Source organism: Anguilla anguilla, chromosome 4 (assembly GCF_013347855.1).
Source record: "Anguilla anguilla isolate fAngAng1 chromosome 4, fAngAng1.pri, whole genome shotgun sequence".
Classification (NCBI taxonomy): Eukaryota; Metazoa; Chordata; class Actinopteri; order Anguilliformes; family Anguillidae; genus Anguilla; species Anguilla anguilla.
The window spans coordinates 5,343,909-5,356,796 of NC_049204.1; the positions used below are offsets into that span (position 1 = coordinate 5,343,909).

General features: G+C 52.2%; 1 protein-coding gene across 5 annotated transcripts in view; it reads right to left on the reverse strand.

The window, feature by feature from the left end:
• Positions 1 to 532: 532 nt before the first annotated feature.
• Positions 533 to 12,888, reverse strand: part of opa1 (OPA1 mitochondrial dynamin like GTPase) — a 47,171-nt gene continuing 34,815 nt past the window's right edge. For all 5 annotated transcript variants that reach the window (XM_035416224.1, XM_035416223.1, XM_035416227.1 and 2 more), the window contains 2 exons: positions 1,721 to 1,789; positions 533 to 952 (listed from right to left, as the gene is read on the reverse strand). In XM_035416224.1, coding sequence (XP_035272115.1) covers positions 1,725 to 1,789 — 65 coding nt within the window. In that variant the 3' untranslated portion in view covers positions 533 to 952; positions 1,721 to 1,724. The remainder of the gene's footprint in view (positions 953 to 1,720; positions 1,790 to 12,888) is intronic.

Here is a 12,888-nt window from a genome sequence, read left to right on the forward strand (position 1 = left end):
AACTGAGCACCTGCACAGCGTGTGGGGGGGGCAGGGGGGGGTGCTCCATATTTAATTTAGCGAGGCTGGACCGGTAGGAGATGGCGGGATGTTGGCAGGAGCGGGTTCTGCGCCCCCCCCCCCCCCTCCCCGCCCCGCCCCCCCCCCTCCTCCCCCACCCGCAGGTCAGAGGGAAGCAGTAAATCTGAGCAGTGCTGCTCTTCATTTCCCAGCATCCTCTGGGCCAAGCTGCGTGTGTGTGCGTGCGTCCGTCCGTCCGAACGCCACCGCGATCGGTTCCAGATGTGGGACGGTAGGAGCACTAACACCATCGCACAGAGAGCAGCAGGTCCTCAATCAATGGAGGGGGGGGGGAACACACATCTCTCTCTGCAGAACATCCCTCTGTTCCCCATAAGGAGGAGGAGGAGGAGAGAGAGGGGAAGGAGGCAGGGGCGGGGGGGGGGTCAAGACCTGGGGGAATCTCTGCTTTTCCACCTCAAAACCGCGTCAGGGCCGGGGGGTGGTGGGGTGGTGGGGTGGTGGGGTGGGGGGGGGGGGTCGGGGTGGGCAAGCTTGGGAACTCTGCTGTGAGTACCGAGCCCTAACACAGACGAGGAGAAGCTGGCCGTCTGAGGGACTCTGTGATGTGCTAAGTGAGGCCATCTTCTGTGCGTTCGCAGTATTTTATTTACTTTTTGGCAGAGCAGAGCAGCACATAAAAAGGTAAGCGTCTCCCCATTGGTAGGTGCGATTATTCCCACCCCCTCAAAGTGCTGCAGCAAAGTGTAACTCCAAACGACATTAAGATCGGATGGAGGAAGAGGCGGGGGGCGTGGTTAGGGGGGGGGGCGGGGGGCGGTGAGAGGCTGTGGACGAGCAGTCGTTTACAGAGGGACGGGGGGGGCGAAGGTGAACCAGGCGAGTCTGAGCGATGCCTTTTCAGCGACTCCACGCTTTGCGTCTGAAAGCTCTGAAACAGGAGGAGGGAAGAAGACCAGCATTACTTTCAGGAAGATCAGAAGAGAAAACGCAGGAAAACTGACATAAGAGTTTTCTTTTAAAAACAGCCTGTAGGCCAAGCGTTGTGGGTTACCAACAGAAACAGTTCTATGAAACCAAGGCACTACAATCCAATCTTTCAGATATAAATGTCTAATTATCAAGGGAGTCTTTTTGACATTCCTTACAATAATGTAATCTGACAATGAAAGGTAAGTAATAATGACTTGGTGATAATGGGTTAGCGATAATGAGTCAGTGATAATTGATTAGTGGTAATGAGCTAATGATGAGTTAGTGAAGATGTAATGATAATGGGTTAGTGATAATGAGTTATGGATAATGAATTATGATAATTTGTTAGTGATAACGAGTTGCAGCTACTGAGAAAGTGGTAATGGGTTAGTGATAATGAGCTAGTGATGAGTTAGGAAAAAGTTAGTGATAATGGGTCAGCGATAATTGGTTAGTGATAATGAGTCAGTGATAATGGGTTAGTGATAATGAGTCAGTGATAATGGGTTAGTGATAATGAGTCAGTGATAATGGGTTAGTGATAATGAGTCAGTGATAATGGGTTAGTGATAATGCGTCAGTGATAATGGATTAGTGATAATGGGTTAGTGATAATGAGACCGTCATAAAAAGTTAGTGATAATGAATCATTGATAATGAGCTAGCAAAGCATGACTGAAGCCAGTCTGAGTGCAGAAGAACAGTATAAGTGTTAAGAACGCACTGCATTATTTCTCCTTGTGAAGAGCTTCTATGAAGGCTTCAAGTTTCTCCTGGATTTCCCGCACTTTTTCTGCAAGAGAGAGACGGTGGAAGGAAAAACAGACAGTGGGTTATGGCAACCGTGCCAAGGAAAACATAGAGGAACCACGACGGCATTTTGCTCAGCATCTCTTTTTCCAAGGCCATCAGTCCGGCACATTCCACCCCGGGAGCGGCGCGTGCGCTCGGCCAGAGCCACACGCCCGTCGTCCCCGGCAACCTTCCGCGCTGCGACGTTTGACGCCGGTCGGTGCCGTCGCCCCATTTTCTCTCGCTGAAATAACAGGCCTGTCCGTCACCATTGTCCGGCCCGCCACAGAGGCGAGGGGCAGATGGTCAGCACTGAGGTATTTTAAGGCGCACTTTGATGCTGTAAGCAGATCTAGTAATGAACGTGTGGTGTGAGTTTCCTGTGGAGCACAACCTGGAGGGGAAGGAGCCGCCCGGATGCCACAGCAGTACCACATCAAAGCCCCTACTGCAGACAGAGCCATTACACACACACCTGCCCCTACCAGAGCAGGGAGGGAGAGGGGGACGGAGAGAGAGAGGGGGCAGAGGGAGGGAGAGAGAGAGAGGGGGAGAAAGAGAGGGAGAGAGAGCAGAGAGAGAGAGAGAGGGAGTGAGACAGAGAGAGAAAGGGAGTGAGGGAGAGGCAGAGAGAGAGGGAGAGAGAGAGGGAGTGAGGGAAAGGGAGAGGGAGGGGGAGGGAGAGAGAGAGGGGAAAGAGAGGGAGGGAGAGAGAGAGAGATAGACGGAGAAAGAGAGAACAAACAGGGAAGGGGGTTCCGCTGTGTTGTGTTTGGGGGCAGCGGGATAACAGACTGGAACACAGAGAGGGGCATCCCAGTAGCAGAATGTAACACAGAGAGGGGCAGTGTGATAAGCCCAGTACAAACACCCCACCTCCCCCCGCTTGGCAGGTCCAGAAATCCAGGCTCCTCAGGTACTCTGTTAACATATCAGGGCACAAAGGCAGGGGGAGGGACATTACAGCACCTACTGAAGGCATTACCCCCAGAGAGGGCACCTACTGAAGGCATTACCCCCAGAGAGGGCATCTAATGAAGGCATTACCCCCAGAGAGGGCACCTAATGAAGGAGTTACCCCCACATTACCCCCAGAGAGGGCACCTAATGAAGGAGTTACCCCTGCATTACCCCCAGAGAGGGCACCTAATGAAGGAGTTACCCCCAGAGAGGGCACCTAATGAAGGAGTTACCCCTGCATTACCCCCAGAGAGGGCACCTAATGAAAAGGTTACCCCTGCATTACCCCCAGAGAGGGCACCTAATGAAGGAGTTACCCCCAGAGAGGGCACCTAATGAAGGAGTTACCCCTGCATTACCCCCAGAGAGGGCACCTAATGAAAAAGTTACCCCTGCATTACCCCCAGAGAGGGCACCTAATGAAGGAGTTACCCCTGCATTACCCCCAGAGAGGGCACCTAATGAAGGCATTACCCCCGCATTACCCCTGGAGAGGGCACCTAATGAAGGAGTTACCCCCGCATTACCCCTGGAGAGGGCACCTAATGAAGGACTTACCCCCGGAGGGGGCACCCCGACAGGGCAGGTGCAGAGAGGGAACACAATCCTGCCCCGCGAACACAAAGCATGGCTAAACAACAGCGTAACACACCCTGCTGCCGGAGGGGAGGCGGGCTCTAACAGGATTAACACACCGCACAGGTCACTGCACACGCTCACACCGTCTCCCTCTGTCCATGGCCCCGCCCACTTTACCACGGGAACACCATTACCTCATCCCTCAGGCACGCAGGTGTTGTTAAAAAGTGAGACTGGGCTTTCAAAATGTAGAATTCATCTTTATCCAAAATGTATTAAATCTTCAATGAAAGCACACTCTTTTAAATTTAACAGAAAAAAAAAATACTCTGGAGCCATTAGTAAGTTCTGACCACTATCAAGCTGAGTATAAAAACACTTGATGTGTGTGTGTGTGTGTGTGTGCGAGCGTGTGTGTGTGTGTGTGCATGTATGTGTGTGTGGCATGGGTGTGTGTGAGTGTTTGTGCGAGCGTGTGTATGTGTGTGTGTGTGTGTGTGTGTGCGCGCGTGTGTGTGTGTGTGTGCATGTATGTGTGTGTGGCATGGGTGTGTGTGAGTGTTTGTGCGAGCGTGTGTATGTGTGTGTGTGTGTGTGTGTGTGCGCGCGTGTGTGTGTGTGTGCATGTATGTGTGTGTGTGTGGCATGGGTGTGTGTGAGTGTTTGTGCGAGCGTGTGTATGTGTGTGTGTGTGTGTGTGTGTGTGTGCGCGCGTGTGTGTGTGTGTGTGCATGTATGTGTGTGTGTGTGGCATGGGTGTGTGTGAGTGTTTGTGCGAGCGTGTGTGTGTGACTCTGGTAGATTCAGGGTCTGAAAATCACTATTTCTGGATTAATCAGGAAAAATCCCTCCTCTAAAACAACAGAAAAACCCCAAGCCTTGGCTGTGTGTCTGCCAGAGAATCTGCTCTTTCCCATAATCCCCTGGGGCGGTGGGGCTGTCGGGCCCGTCATGATCTCGCTCCTGATAACCGCAGAGCCCCTAGCTGGCGTGCGCCATCCTCGCCACGCCCGACTGACTGAGCTGCCAAAAACCGCGAACGGTGACGGAAGAGCCATCCCTCAACGCTCGACCAATGGGCCGTGACCGACGTCTGACAGCGCGCCGACTCCTGACCAATAGCCAGGAAGTATTCAAAACAAGATGGCGAGATTAGCCGAACGCTATGCTACCGCTAAAACCAGTCATGTGAGGTAAGGACGAAGGGTGCGTTCCAAAGCCGCCGGGCGGCGTGACGTAACCTAGCAACGCACCATGGCGACCACCGAACGGAGACTCAGTCCATGATGGCGTCTGCAGGTCTTCCACACAACCTCCCGTCGCTTTCTAGTGATGAGTCTAAGCTTTTAAAGCGTGACAAACTGGCGCACAGGGAGCAGGCAACGTTAGCGCTTTTCAACACACTCCTTTTCCACGCGAGTAAACTCACATTCATCACTTTAACGCGCTCCATTACCAAGAGCTAACTATGGGTTATGTTGTTAGCAGACCATCGGAGCCGGCTACGGAAAATTAGCGTCGTAAATCTCGCTAGGTGTACGACGGGCATTCGGTTACAATAGCCAATATTTACTAAACGTGAAATAAAATGGAAAACAAACGCTGGTTGCTATGGAGAACGCGCAGTATAAGCAGAGCGGGTCCACTATTATGACAGTGGCGATACGTGCAACACGTCTCCAACAAACACAATGATGGAGGCACTTTTATGGCATATAAACTGCCAGTAACTGTGAAACACGCACGTCACAAAAAAACGGTTCTCTCATTTAGTTTTTTATATGACATTCTTTCCAGCAGTTGGACTGAAAAGCTGCCATCTTCCACTCTGTGAAATCTTAACCATCCTGAAACAAACGTTTGAAACAAAATTCAAAGGGTATATCAGAGCCTGAAGCACAGTATGAGTTGGGCAGGGCGTAGGAGACTTTGAGGGAAAGTGTGCCTACAATAATCCAATAGGATTGTTTGAAAGTGATATTTGGTGTCTGAGACCATCTGTTTTTTTCATTTTGAAGGGAGGAACACAGGACAGTGGAAAAGAAAAGAGTGAATGAAAACCCTTCCTTCATCCGCACGAGGGGGTGGCACACAAAAACTGGGCAGTCCCCACCTCCCCCCCCCCCACCTCACCTCAGGATCTAAACTCAATTTAGCCCCCTGTTTGCCCAAAAGATGAGCCCCACAGACATCAATTCATGAGTCTCCTTTATGTGGTCATGAATATTCCCATAATCCTCTGGGCTCTATCCGGGCAGGGCCTGATCCTGGGGCTCATTCAGGAAGACCTCCTCCCCAGTTCCTCCATTCACACTCCTCTCCACTGATCCCCACATCAAATTATATCTCTTTCACTCCTGCTTTCCGTCACTCTCTCACTCACTCTCTGTCCCTCTGTCTCTCATTCCCTCTCTCTCTCTTTTGCTCCCTCTCTCACTTACTCCCTCTCTCATTCTCACTCTCTCTCTCTCTCTCTCGCAGCCCCGAAATGACCTGCTCTAATTACAATCTTAAACAGTGTGGCTGGCCCACAACAGCCCCAGTGCATGCTGGGAGAGCCCATAATGGTCCCAGGGCATGCTGGGAGAAGCCCACCACTAGCCCCAGAGAATGCTGGGAGAGCAGATAATGGCATACGTTTTTTAAAAGTAAAGTGACTTATCCACCAAAACACAACTAACAGACAAGAAAAAGCTTCCGTCTCACCCCTAATGAGAAAGGAGAGGGAAAGAAAGAGAGTTTGAATTTGAGAAGAGAAACCTAATACCGGATGTCCTCGGGTGCTCAGTGTGAAGAGAGAGCAGCTGTTAAACTCTGATATTAAAGAGGGGCAGCAGGGCAATTTCACAAACCCTCCCCCCTCACTTTTGGGTTCGAAGTCTGGACAGGGGGAGGAGCTTAAACATAATGATCCTAAACTTAAGATTTTTTTTTAAAAACCCACAAAATAAAATAAGTCGCAGGATGCTGGAAAGTCTGGCTGCGCCCCCGGCCTTGAAGAGGGCAGGCGGGCGGGACGTTCGGGTCGCTCTGATGGGAAGAGCAGGCCGGCTCAGGTAACGGGGGGCCACGCCCAAAATCCCAAACGCACACTTTACACAGGGCCCGGGGGAGGCCAGGGCGAAGGTGCCACATAAAACAGGATGTCAACAACACATCCTGGTCACCGGGGCAACCGCCTGCCCCCCCCAACCCCCAACCCCACCCCCCCCGCGTATCTCTTCCACAGATGTGACTCTGCCCATGTCCTGGAGGGCCTGAAGTTTAACAAAGGGGTAGAACAGGAGAAAAAAGAGGAAGAGGAATTCCTAAATTAAAGTTGATGCTGTCTTTCTTCCTTTTTTTTTTTACTCAAATGGAACCATGGAATCTTTCAGGGCCCAAAATTCTAACAAAGTACCAAACTCAGCGGACTCCAAAAATATTTTTTTAACAATCTGCAGTATTTGCAGGAAGAAAAATTCAAGATTAAAGATTAGGTTGTGGGATATTTTGCAAAATCCACATTTAAAGGCGGAAAAGAGAATGGATACCAGTGACATTGCATTAATCTCGAGCCAACTAAAACAAGTATAGTAAAACACACATTAGGTGTGTTTTGAGGAAAACACCAACCACTACATGGTCACAGCTCTTTCTAACAGAATAACCTCAAAATGGCCGAGGCTGAACACACTCAGGATCAAATATCCTTGTTCATTCATCCTTTAGCTGTAAGAAAAACAGAACAACAACAGAACCAAGGACAAGTGTCCTCCTACTTTGTCCACTTAGCAGTGGCCAGCCGCAGTGGATTCTGGGAAACTGAGGCACGGAAGCCTAGAGTAATAAATGAACTACGTTTCACAATGGCCGAAGGTGTGCAGGGCTGGCGCAGACCTGGGGGTGGTGAGAAAGGAAGCGGTGATTAATCACGGCGGAGACGTGGAGAAAGACAGGCAGGCGCTTATAAACGAGCCATCAGCACGTAGCGCTTCACCGATGTGCTGAAAAGACGATCGTCAGCCTCTTAAACCGAAAAGCGCTGGGTGTGGATCTCTAACGAAACCACAGCTACTCAAGTCCTGCGATCTGCTCGGCTCTGCTAACCCACGAGGCTGAAACAAGAACAGAACACAGCCGAACCCGGGTCAAATACGCATTTGTTTTTGATTCAAATACTTTTCCGTGCTCTGCTGATCTTGCCTGGTGTAATTGAGCCTGCCAATAGGGCCAGAAGGCAGGGTTTGCACCTTTTGAGAGTATTTCATTGGTTCCAATGCACCAGACAAGCTCAGTAAAGCGTAGAAAAGTATTTGAATCCAAAGCAAATACGTATTTGATCCAGGTCTGGAACACAGAAAACATTTTTTAGGACTTTCAGCCATGAGAACTCATGTGCCTGTGCGTACCTCGCCTGGAAACAGAGGCTCTGACAGCCGAATCCCTCTCCAGCTAGACTGCACACCTGTGGGTGCGTTTTAGACATGTGGGAGTGAAAGATTCCTATCAGCACGTGACACCACCTCACTCGTGAAGGAAATATGCTGATAAGCGTTTTAGCCTCACCTTAACGGAAAAAACTGCATCTTTTATGAATGGATCATGATGTGTGATGATGTCAGAAATAAAAAAAATTTAAGATAAAATATAAAGAAATTAACTGAGGAATAGGAGAATTCTGTAGTGTAAAACTGGTTGGCTGCTACAAACCACAGACACATTTATTTAAAAACCTCACAGACGGGGGGGGGGGGGGGGGGGAACATTACATCACGTTTGAGATTTTTGGTGAGGGTACCCTTTAAGCCGGCCCACCCCCCTCCTTCCTTTACCTGCCCGGGCTGGTCCTGCACAGGGGCCCAGGTGTGCAGAGACCACCCTCTGCTGAACCCCCCCCCCCCCCCCCCCCACTGCCCCCAACCCCCATGCAATAAGCGCTTAATTACAGAGTACAGACAGGTCGCTGTGGCTGAGCAAGTCCCAGCCTGGCACTGTGTCTCGCTTTACAGTGCACTGGGAGGACAATGCTGGGGGGGGGGGGGGGGGGGCGCACTGCGCGGGCGGGGGGGGGTGGCGGCTACGCTGCCCCAGCACGCCCTCCCTCATTACCCCCTGTCACTCTCTCGGACCACCGGCACTGACCCCAGACGGGCTCTGCAAACAAACAAACTGGCGTGACTATGACCCCCCCCCCCCCACCACGACCCCCCCACCGGCCCCCTCAGGATAGGGCGCTCCCTCGCTCCCGCCAAACAAACACAGCGGTAATCACGGCGGGGGCCACGCGGCGGGGGCTTCAGTCTGGGCCCCCCCCCCCCCACCCTCACCCTCACCCTCACCCTCACCCCCACCCTCCAGCTCCCGCCTCTCTACACAAACAGGTCCCCATAACGCCTAACGAATATCACAGTCTTAACATTTAGGGAAATAGGACACATGACAAACTTTCATCAAACTCTTCAGTCAGCTAGACCTGTATACACATCACTGGGAGGGAAAACTCACATTTTAAATGATTACTGAACCCCCCCCCCACCAGTAGATCTTTCACGGTAAGGGCAGACCGGCTTCACGTCGAGCCGTTTCCGGCATCTACCGTAAGGCACCAGGGCTTTTCCACAGAAAGCAGGCAGGTGACGACCCGGGGAACGGGTCAGGTGACGCAGGTCAGGAATTCAGGGATCGTTTGTAAGGGTAGCGGAGAGCTCCTGCTTTCATATTATGGGTTCCCGGAAACGAATTCAAGATCTTGATCATGTTACTGCTGTTACTGTTACTCTAGATCTGCTGAACCAAGTAGGCAGGATGAACAGGTGAATATGTGGGGTCTGTGGTGGGTGTAGGAGGGGTGTGTGAGGAAGAAGAGGAGGCGTGAGGAAGAGGAGAAGGCAGTAAAACGTGTCTCGCATGGTTCCACAACGGGCTGGAGTCATGCTTACAGGGAAGTGGAGACACCAACCTCCTCCTTGGTCCCTCCCCCTCCCACACCCCCCCCCACCCTGAAGAGAAAGAGAAACCATCCCCCCCCCTCCCACCCGCCCGAATGTGAGTTCAATGCATCACTCATGGGTGCCGATGACAGATTTATAGGAGAGGTGCCGCCCCCCCCCCTCGCCCCCTCCCCCCCCAGCTCCTTTACGAGCAGCAGAAGCAGATGCAGGCTGAATGGGCGGTTGGTGGGTCGGGTGGGGGGCTAGGGGCTGCTGTTTGGAGGGAGGGGGGGGGAGGGGGGCTGGATGACAGGGAACGGCTGCCGAGGGTCTGGGCGGGGCATTACGTTCAGCTGTTTTTGGGATGGAAGCAGTTCCCCGTCCTGTCAGGGAGAGGCAGAAACATCAATCAAACGGGCGGGGGCGACGCGTGCTTTTAACATTAAGGCCTGCGTGGGCGAGAAGGACTGCAGAGTGTGGGAGTGTGGGAGGGGCCCCAGTGTGTGCAGGTTTAACTCCAGGCCTGGAGGGTCCCAGTGTGTGCAGGTTTAACTCCAGTCCTGGAGGGCCCCAGTGTGTGCAGGTTTAACTCCAGGCCTGGAGGGCCGCAGTGTCTGCAGGTTTAACTCCAGTCCTGGAGGAGCTGCAGTGTCTGCAGGTTTAGCTACAGTCCGGGAGGAGCTGCAGTGTCTGCAGGTTTAACTCCAGGCCTGGAGGGGGCGCTGTGTCTGCAGGTTTAACTCCAGCCCTGGAGGGGGCGCTGTGTGTAGGTTTAACTCCAGTCCTGGAGGGCCGCAGTGTCTGCAGGTTTAACTCCAGTCCTGGAGGGCCCCAGTGTCTGCAGGTTTAACTCCAGTCCTGGAGGGCCCCAGTGTCTGCAGGTTTAACTCCAGTCCTGGAGGAGCTGCAGTGTCTGCAGGTTTAACTCCAGTCCTGGAGGGCCGCAGTGTCTGCAGGTTTAACTCCAGTCCTGTATGGCCCCAGTGTCTGCAGGTTTAACTCCAGTCCTGGAGGAGCTGCAGTGTCTGCAGGTTTAACTCTAGTCCTGGAGGGCCCCAGTGTCTGCAGGTTTAACTCCAGTCCTGGAGGAGCTGCAGTGTCTGCAGGTTTAACTCCAGGCCTGGAGGGCCCCAGTGTGTGCAAGTTTAACTCCAGTCCTGGAGGGGGCGCTGTGTCTGCAGGTTTAACTCCAGGCCTGGAGGGCCCCAGTGTGTGCAGGTTTAACTCCAGTCCTGGATGAGCTGCAGTGTCTGCAGGTTTAACTCCAGTCCTGGAGGAGCTGCAGTGTCTGCAGGTTTAACTCCAGTCCTGGAGGAGCTGCAGTGTCTGCAGGTTTAACTCCAGTCCTGGAGGAGCTGCAGTATCTGCAGGTTTAACTCCAGTCCTGAAGGGCCCCAGTGTCTGCAGGTTTAACTCCAGTCCTTTTTTAGTTTTTGGCGGGCGATGGAATTCCTCCCGACGTCCCCCTCTCATCGGCCAACGCCTTCCTGATCCGAGCCGTCCACATGGATAAAACTTTGAGCGGCGACAAACAAAAAACCATTCTGCCTGGTCGTGAGGAGCGAGACCGAGGTGGCGAGGGGGGGGGGGGCGTGGCGGGGGGGAATCAGAAACAGGCCGCGGCTCTCGGGAAGTTCACAGGGAAGAGGAGAGTAACTGGGAGGAAGTCAAACCCAGATCTCTGGCTCTCAAATCGTTCTTTTGGGGTTCGCCGCGGTTTCCAAGACGCTGTCGGGAACAGGTCACAAAGCCCCTGAACGCGCGCGCCTGCACGTTCGGGGGATTACCTCCCGATCGCGCGCTCCGTTCCTTTTAACACTCGAAACCCCTTCCAACCAATCAGGTAATGGCACATGTTAGCTCATCCCAAAGCACCCAAACCACACACAGGCAGCGGCCAAAACTGTGTGAGCACAGACAGCAGGGAGATGGGCCTCCAGTTCACACATGCAGGTACTTTCCCATTCAAGCTTTCTTATACACATACACACACACACACACACACTATACAAACACGCACTCACACACACACACACACACACACACTATACAAACACGCACTCACACACACACACACACACTATACAAACACACACACACACACACACACACACACAGTACAAACACGGACTCACACACACACACACACACTATACAGTACACACACACAAACACACACACTATGCAGCGCGCACACACACACACACAATACAAACACACTCACTCACACACACACACACACACACAATGCAAACATGCACTCACACTCACACACACACACACACACACACACAGGCATTAAGCACGCATGCAAGCTGGATGTAATTCCTCCCAATGCACCCAAATAAGTCAATCATGCCGGACTCTTAAACCACAGATCTTTATGAAAAAATGCTGTTTCTCATTTTTGTCATTTTGTTTGTAAAAACATACTAAAAGTTCTCGTCCACCTCTATGTGCTGCCAGAGCAGCATAGATCAACACCAGATAACACTGGCTGAACCCCCATGAGAATAAACCATAATGCTATGCTGGTACATGAAATAAAAATATATTTTTTGAGAATAAAAAATTTATGAAGATGGATGATGAACCTCAGAAGCTTCAGTGAATCAAGTAGTTAAATATTAAATAAATAGATTTATTATTCCTGTATTATAAACACACAGAATGAGCAGAACACACTTCTGCCTGTTCCCTGCAGACCTAATCTCTACCCTCTCCCTGACATCACCTCCCCAGGAGGATTTAACACCCCCCCCCCCCCCCACCCCATGTGAAACCAGAGCAGTGAGCAAGGACACCCAACTCCCTACACAGCCTGACCCAGGTGAGCAGGGTGGGGGGTGGGGGGGCCACATTCCTGCCATTGTCCCGTGAAGTGCCAAATATTGGCCAATCCTGAAACACAGCTGGGTAGGGCTGGGACAGAGTGGGGCAGGGCTCATCCCCAAATGACCCTTACCCTCGTCCCGACAAATATACAAACAGAACTTTAAACCATGTTACGGAACACAACCTGCGTCTGTTTCACCTGCATCTGCGTACCTGCGTTTGCTTCATCTGCATCTGCGTACCTGCGTTTGCTTCATCTGCATCTGCGTACCTGTGTCTGCTTCACCTGCATCTGTGTAACTGTGTCTGCTTCACCTGTATCTGTGTAACTGTGTCTGCTTCACCTGCATCTGCGTACCTGTGTCTGCTTCACCTGCATCTGTGTAACTGTGTCTGCTTCACCTGCATCTGCGTACCTGTGTCTGCTTCACCTGCATCTGCATACCTGTGTCTGCTTCACTTGCGTCTGCGTACCTGCGTCTGCTTCACCTGCATCTGTGTACCTGTGTCTGCTTCACCTGCATCTGCGTACCTGTGTCTGCTTCACCTGCATCTGCGTACCTGTGTCTGCTTCACCTGCGTCTGCGTACCTGCGTCTGCTTCACCTGCATCTGTGTAACTGTGTCTGCTTCACCTGCATCTGCGTACCTGCGTCTGCTTCACCTGCATCTGCGTACCTGCGTCTGCTTCACCTGCATCTGCGTACCTGTGTCTGCTTCACCTGCATCTGCGTACCTGTGTCTGCTTCACCTGCGTCTGCGTACCTGCGTCTGCTTCACCTGCATCTGCGTACCTGCGTCTGCTTCACCTGCAT